Source organism: Sander vitreus, chromosome 20 (genome assembly GCF_031162955.1).
Source record: "Sander vitreus isolate 19-12246 chromosome 20, sanVit1, whole genome shotgun sequence".
NCBI classification, from domain to species: domain Eukaryota; kingdom Metazoa; phylum Chordata; class Actinopteri; order Perciformes; family Percidae; genus Sander; species Sander vitreus.
This window is the reverse complement of record NC_135874.1, coordinates 28110948-28118447: the sequence shown is the minus strand read 5'-3', so window position 1 is coordinate 28118447 and position 7500 is coordinate 28110948. Positions and strand designations below refer to the sequence as shown.

The 7500-nt window shown below is 43.6% G+C and overlaps 1 protein-coding gene across 1 annotated transcript in view; it reads left to right on the top strand.

The window, feature by feature from the left end:
- Positions 1–6401, top strand: part of sptbn5 (spectrin, beta, non-erythrocytic 5) — a 127115-nt gene extending 120714 nt beyond the window's left edge. Inside the window, exons 78-79 of the mRNA XM_078278176.1 lie at positions 3993–4186; positions 5472–6401. Coding sequence (XP_078134302.1) covers positions 3993–4186; positions 5472–5611 — 334 coding nt within the window. The 3' untranslated portion in view covers positions 5612–6401. The remainder of the gene's footprint in view (positions 1–3992; positions 4187–5471) is intronic.
- The last annotated feature ends 1099 nt before the right edge of the window (positions 6402–7500 follow it).

Here is a 7500-nt window from a genome sequence, read left to right as displayed (position 1 = left end):
AGAGACCAGCTGAAAAGAGGATCTGTCTGTAGTCCTTACCTAGCTACTGAGCGTGTAGTCCTTACCTAGCTACTGAGCATGTAGTCCTTACCTAGCTACTGAGCATGTAGTCCTTACCTAGCTACTGAGCATGTAGTCCTTACCTAGCTACTGAGCATGTAGTCCTTACCTAGCTACTGAGCGTGTAGTCCTTACCTAGCTAGCTCATGTAGTCCTTACCTAGCTACTGAGCATGTGGTCCTTACCTAGCTACTGAGCATGTAGTCCTTACCTAGCTACTGAGCATGTAGTCCTTACCTAGCTACTGAGCATGTAGTCCTTACCTAGCTACTGAGCATGTAGTCCTTACCTAGCTACTGAGCGTGTAGTCCTTACCTAGCTACTGAGCTCGTAGTCCTTACCTAGCTACTGAGCGTGTAGTCCTTATCTAGCTACTGAGCATGTAGTCCTTACCTAGCTACTGAGCATGTGCGACTGCCAACAAAGATGTTCCAGCAGTGAGAGGTCTCACTCTGTAGCTAAAACAGAGACCTGAACACAGGGTGAAAAGAGGAGCTGCAGCAATGAGCAGTACAACTAAAATATGGTGTTTTTTGATAATTAAACCATGTAAACCTATTCTGATACAACCTCAAAATACTATTATGAACCTGAAAATGAGCAGAATATGGGAGCTTTAAGTGCTTGACAGTCTTATACACTGTGCTGTGAGTGTGATTTTGTCAGTATTTTCAAAGATTTGAGGTTTGATTCATCAATATTTTGTCCCGGCTGTCATCACTCCTGCTTTGATTTAAAGAGTTTAATTTCTCATAATGACTTTCTGAACTGAACACGGATACCAAAGCGTTTGCGTCACACCGGACGTCAGTCAGTCGCTGAAGTGTTTGACGGAGTTCCAGACTAAAGTGCATTTCATCAAACTGCGTCAGGTAATTTGCCTTTCACATCTCACCTGTTCACACTGAGCACTGTGGGGACTCTGAGGCGGCTGAGAAGCCAAAGAAATGAAACTCCCTGCCAGCACAATTACTTCTTTAACCCTTGTGTTGTATTTCCGTGTACCATGCAACCTTTAGTTTTTCTGGGTGAAAATTTAAAGTGCTCATATTCTGCTCATTTTCAGGTTCATAATTGTATTTTAAGGTTGTATCAGAATAGGTTTACATGGTTTAATTATCAAAAAACACCATATTTTTGTTTTACTGCTCATTGCTGCAGCTCCTCTTTTCACCCTGTGTTCAGGTCTCTGTTTTAGCAACAGAGTGAGACCTCTCACTGCTGGAACATCTTTGTTGGTAGTCGCACATGCTCAGTAGCTAGGTAAGGACTACATGCTCAGTAGCTAGGTAAGGACTACACGCTCAGTAGCTTGGTAAGGACTACACGCTCAGTAGCTAGGTAAGGACTACACGCTCAGTAGCTAGGTAAGGACTACACGCTCAGTAGCTAGGTAAGGACTACATGCTCAGTAGCTAGGTAAGGACTACACGCTCAGTAGCTAGGTAAGGACTACATGCTCAGTAGCTAGGTAAGGACTACACGCTCAGTAGCTAGGTAAGGACTACATGCTCAGTAGCTAGGTAAGGACTACATGCTCAGTAGCTAGGTAAGGACTACATGCTCAGTAGCTAGGTAAGGACTACACGCTCAGTAGCTAGGTAAGGACTACACGCTCAGTAGCTACACGCTCAGTAGCTTGGTAAGGACTACACGCTCAGTAGCTAGGTAAGGACTACACGCTCAGTAGCTAGGTAAGGACTACATGAGCTAGCTAACTGTTTCTACAACTTCAGTAGTACAAGGCAGGATTAGCTGGGAGACTTCTTCTGAACGAGGGAACACTTCCACCTTTGTGTGGAATACCTGCAGAACAGGGACATGGAAGTAGTTCTTTTGGAGATTAGGGGGAACTAGTGTGTGTTGTAGCAGTGTTTTGCCATTGCGAACGAGCTAGCATGCTAACGGTTAGCCCCCTAGCCCCGTCGTCTCAGCTAGTGACGTAGAAAGCCGTGCAGATGTTGACCAGCTGACCCAGAGACTGAAGACAGGACACATTCAGAAACCATATCTCACTCAGAACAGCATGGAGGGCTTTTCCCCCAAGGTTGTATGCATGTGGAAGCACCAGAGACACAAAATAACTCCCCAAATCCCAGAAAAAGTGATTTTTTTATAATATGGACTTTTTTTTTGTCACTTTTCCTGAATTTCTTTGTCGATTTTTTTGGACATTTTTGTTGTTATTTTGACGAAGTTTTTGAAGCTTTCTCAGACATTTTTTTTCTCACTTTTCCTGAAGTTCTTTGTCACTTTTTCTGCAGGTTTTTTGGACGTTTTTGTTGTTTTTTTCCCCTTTCTTTTTTCAGTGTTCTTTAATAAAAAAAATTTCCTTCAAATGCGATAAAATTAAATAAAACGCCCAAATTCAATGAAAGTAGTGAACTGATCAGTTATTTAACTTGTGAGGAGTGTTGTATGGAACCATCCACTTTATTTTTTTTGACAATTTGGTAGCAGGAAACCCAAATTTCTGATATAGAAACTTTGAAAAATGGGTCAGATTTGACCCAGAGGTCATCAGGAGGGATATTTGACGACGTGGCACAGTCATGGGATCAATGATGAAGTGTACAGCACAGCACAGTCCTTCCAGAACAATGCTGAGTTATTTTGTGATTGTTTTGGGCTAAAATCCTTAATTATGCGTCAGGTTTTCTGCGATGTGATGGAATATGCGGGATATTTATGCGATGTTATGCGATGAAATTGGGGGAACTGTGATGTCATCGTGGCTTCATCGCGGGGTTTGCAGGTTTTCGATGATGTTCACGTGGCGTAATTACATCACTTCATAACGTTCTCATGGGGGGGGGGGGATGGCTGCTCTCGTGTGACGTAAACACAACATTTTTCACCTTTCTGCTAAGATATTTGGGACTTCTTTGCAACGAAAATGCGGGGATTATGACATCATGCAAGCCCTGCATATTTTGCGTGGAAATCTGCAATTTATGGGGCGAAAGTGCCCCCCCCCCCGCATAAATATGCAGACTTTGGCTAATTATGCGATCACATGATCACGTTTTCCATGTCAAGGTTATGGTGCAGCCATCGGGGTTGTCAGAGGATGGAGTCCGTTTCCTTTTTCTTTGTTTGTCAGGCCTCCTGCACACTGGCTGCGTGGCGTTTTCTATGTCTTTGCACACTAGAAACGTGTCTGACGTGGCGCTTCTGCTGCTGCTAGCCTCGTCTGTACACATGTACTTGTATGTTTCCCATTGATAAAATGAAATAATAGCGTGTTCTCCTACTTATACTTCATGTTAAACATAAACATATTCTGATCTGGTTACAGCAAAGACGACGTCGGCAGTATTGACGGCAAAATAGGCTCCAGAATATTTCCTTCTGTGTTGACAGGTGCAATATTTGAAAATGTTTTTAATCACATTTATATCTGCATTTATGTCAAAACATCAAGACTTTCAAACCTCAACATGTCATTTATTAATATGTATTTGTGTCAAAATGACATATTAATATCTTTTCCTATTCTATTTTGCCTGGAAACGCTTCCAACACGCTGGCGTGTCGCGTGGGAAATAGGCGTGGGTCCTATTTCTAGCATGCACCTGAGACGTGCGTGTCACGCAGGCAGTGTGCACGCTCTCACCTGTTAACATGGGAGCTGAAATAAAAACGGTCACGCCACGCAGCTCACACGCTCACGCCACGCAGCCAGTGTGCAGGAGGCCTTATGGTGCAGCCAATAGGGTTGTCGGAGGATGGAGTCCGTTTCCTTTTTCTTTGTCAGTGGTCATTTTAAAGAGATATTGATAACTGCTAACGGCAAGCCCATCAAGCGTCCAATGCTGGGAAACAGGCTGACCCCTACCGTCTAATAATAAATAATAATCTCACAGTGGATGGGAACCATCAGACTATAAATCTTTGTTCCCTTAAATTAACATTAGCCTGTTTTTGTTCAGGAGAGCGTCATCGGTCAACCTGAGTTTGGAGAAGTTGGCCGAGGCTCCAGACGATTCGGCTTTGACCAAACCGCTCAACAAGAGAGCTGAGAGCCTGGAGAGACAATCGTCCACAGAGGGGCAGCCTCCTCCCAAACCGCCCCACACGTACTACGACAAACACAGCTACCCTGAGGAAGGGGAGAGCAGCACAGGTGAGTCCACACCGCATGTTAGCATGTTGTTTAATGCTAACAGCTAGGGTTGGGAATCATTTGGTTTTTGTTTTCTGTAAGACCAGCAAGCGCAGAATGCACCTGAACACACCTCCCTGTAAGACCAACACGCCCAGAATGCACCTGAACACACCTCCCTGTAAGACCAGCACGCCCAGAATGCACCTGAACACACCTCCCTGTAAGACCAGCACGCCCAGAATGCACCTGAACACACCTCCCTGTAAGACCAGCACGCCCAGAATGCACCTGAACACACCTCCCTGTAAGACCAGCACGCCCAGAATGCACCTGAACACACCTCCCTGTAAGACCAGCACGCCCAGAATGCACCTGAACACACCTCCCTGTAAGACCAGCACGCCCAGAATGCACCTGAACACACCTCCCTGTAAGACCAGCATGCCCAGAATGCACCTGAACACACCTCCCTGTAAGACCAGCACGCCCAGAATGCACCTGAACACACCTCCCTGTAAGACCAGCACGCCCAGAATGCACCTGAACACACCTCCCTGTAAGACCAGCACGCCCAGAATGCACCTGAACACACCTCCCTGTAAGACCAGCATGGGCCACAGATGGACGCAGGTGCATTTGTTATTTAAACGACGTGGGCGCTGGACGGGAAACTGACGCCTGCGTCGGTCTTAAACTAGCAAAGACACTGCGCTGCACCGGGTGCAGGATACGGCCCCTTGAGTTTCTCGGGGTGCAATTGAACGCAGCATTGCGTCCCGTCGATGTTGTTTCTCCGGCACTCTCCACGGTGTCTCAAAGTGCAGCGAGTCTCTTATGTGTGTTATGTATGTATTATCTGTTGGACGCCCCTCTGTTGAAATCCTTTCCAGTGAAATACAGACACAAGTTCGACCAAGAGGCGGAGCTTCTGGGGCTCCAGCCCCCAATGTTTTTCTCAAAAGCCCCGAGTCTTTGAGGGTTTTAAAATAACTTCAACTTTCTGTCATTTCCCCTCAGTCTCTCTGACTGGACCGGCAAATAATAGAGCAAAAGTTCTGTTACTGGTGCAATATCTCCAAAAGATCAGTAAATTCCTACCCTACATCATGTAACCTAAAAATAGTAACATAGACAATTTTTGCCCATTTTTTATGGAGCATGCCCTCCTAGATTTGGGCTGAGCCCTGAATGTTTACAATGTCTGGCTCCGGCCCTGGTTAGACCGTTTTTTATTTTTATTTAAAGAGATGGGCCCAGGTTATCATTGAGCGTGTGAATGAATCTGTGATTTATTGCACTGCAGATGCAAAGAGCCAACAAAAGCAGCCTCCTCCTCCGCCCCCTGACACCCAGGACCCCCCCACTGTAACCCCCCAGCTTACAGACGACAACACGGGCAAGTCAAGACGGAGCATCTTCAGGAAGATTTTCCCCAAGAAGTAAAGCTTGTCAAGTATTCTTTAGTTTACTAACTAAGAAGTAAAGCTTTATCGACTCAATCAGTCCATCCAGTCACCTTTCTTCATTCTGGGAAGCCAAATGGTGCCATAACAAAGATGTTAATATTGAAATAATAAGGTTTCACCCCCCAGAATCGGGGTACAATTTCTGGCCTTGACACTAGATGACGTGTTATCGAATGCCAAATGAAAATAATCTTACGTACAAAGTTCTTTTATTTAAGTGCCTCACAGAAAATACAGAAACCAGGGACTGAAAAAATGTGATTATATTATTCTCTATATATATTCTCAATATAAAAATTATTTGAAATTGGTCCAGTATTGAGTGAGAACGCTGTAACCGGCAGCCATAAACTGTAACCTTAACGTAACCTAATATAACCCTACAGGACAAATGTTCAGCGTCATTAGCATCCACTAAAAGTTCTGTTGTTGCCACTGACAGACTCAGATTATTATTCTAAGTGTCTGACAACATTATGAAATGATCCCTACAGAGATAGACCTTTTAGTTAAAGAGGAAGATCCTTTTAGTTTAACATGAAACAGCCCCGAAATCACCGTCACCAAACTACACCAGACTCCATGTAAATAATCAGGACTTTTAGCGTGTATAGAGCCAGCATATCTCCACATGTAAATGGGTGAATTAAGGGTTTATTTCAACCAAACCAGAGTGGTGATTGTTGGAACAGTGGAAAGATGAACCAAGACGGCTTTTCATAGTTTTATTTAGTTTCTTTCCTCTTTGAATGAAGTGTGTTTTACGATGCTAAAAGTACTGATTATTTACATGGAGTCTGGTGTAGTTTGGTGACGGCGATATCGGGGCTGTTTCATGTTAAACTAAAAGGATCTTCCTCTTTAACTAAAAGGTCTATCTCTGTAGGGATCCTTTCATAATGTTGTCAGACACTCAGAATAATAATCTGAGTCTGTCAGCAGCAACAACAGAACTTTTAGGTCCACTAAACGGACAGTTTAACGTTACATTGCAGCTTGTTTCTTGCTTAATACTGGACCAATTTCAAAAATAGTTGTTCCCATCAGTCACTTAGACACAAAAACACAGTTACCCTTTAATATTTTCTTCCCCTCTGATGAGAATTTGTTTATGTGTTTGTGATCTAAAACAGTTTGAAGCGACTTCATCTGAAGAGTTTTGATTTCTGCCTTTTTTGAAAAGCGACAACACAGAAAATCCAAACTAATTTGTCGCATTTCGGAGCAAAGAAAAGGTTGATGAAATGAAAACATTAACAGAGACGATGATGATGATGAGGCTCCACGTTTTAACTTTGCTTAATGATTCCGTCTTTTTGGAAACTAACTTCATTTATTTATTAATGAGCAACAAATCCAAACATCTTCAGACTCATCGTCTCCTCCATTCAATTGAGATCAATACTTCAATCATTAAAAATAATGAGTCAGATTGAGACGTTTGAGTTCACTCGGGAAATTAAAGCAAATTGAAGATGAGATTCATTCAGACAAACTGGCAGAGGTACGAAGATGTGTCGCACATGCACAAGTCACTCTGAGAGTTAAGCAAGTCAAGTTGAGTCCCTGCTATAAGTCAACAGTAGAGAGTAGTATGAAGAGAGACAACAGCAGAGAGTAGTATGCAGAGAGACGACAGTAGAGAGTAGTATGCAGAGAGACAACAGTAGTAGTAGTAGAGAGACAAATAGTGTAGAGAGACAACAGTAGAGAGTAGCATGCAGAGAGACGACAGTAGAGAGTAGTATGAAGAGAGACAACAGCAGAGAGTAGTATGCAGAGAGACGACAGTAGAGAGTAGTATGAAGAGAGACAACAGCAGAGAGTAGTATGCAGAGAGACGACAGTAGAGAGTAGTATGCAGAG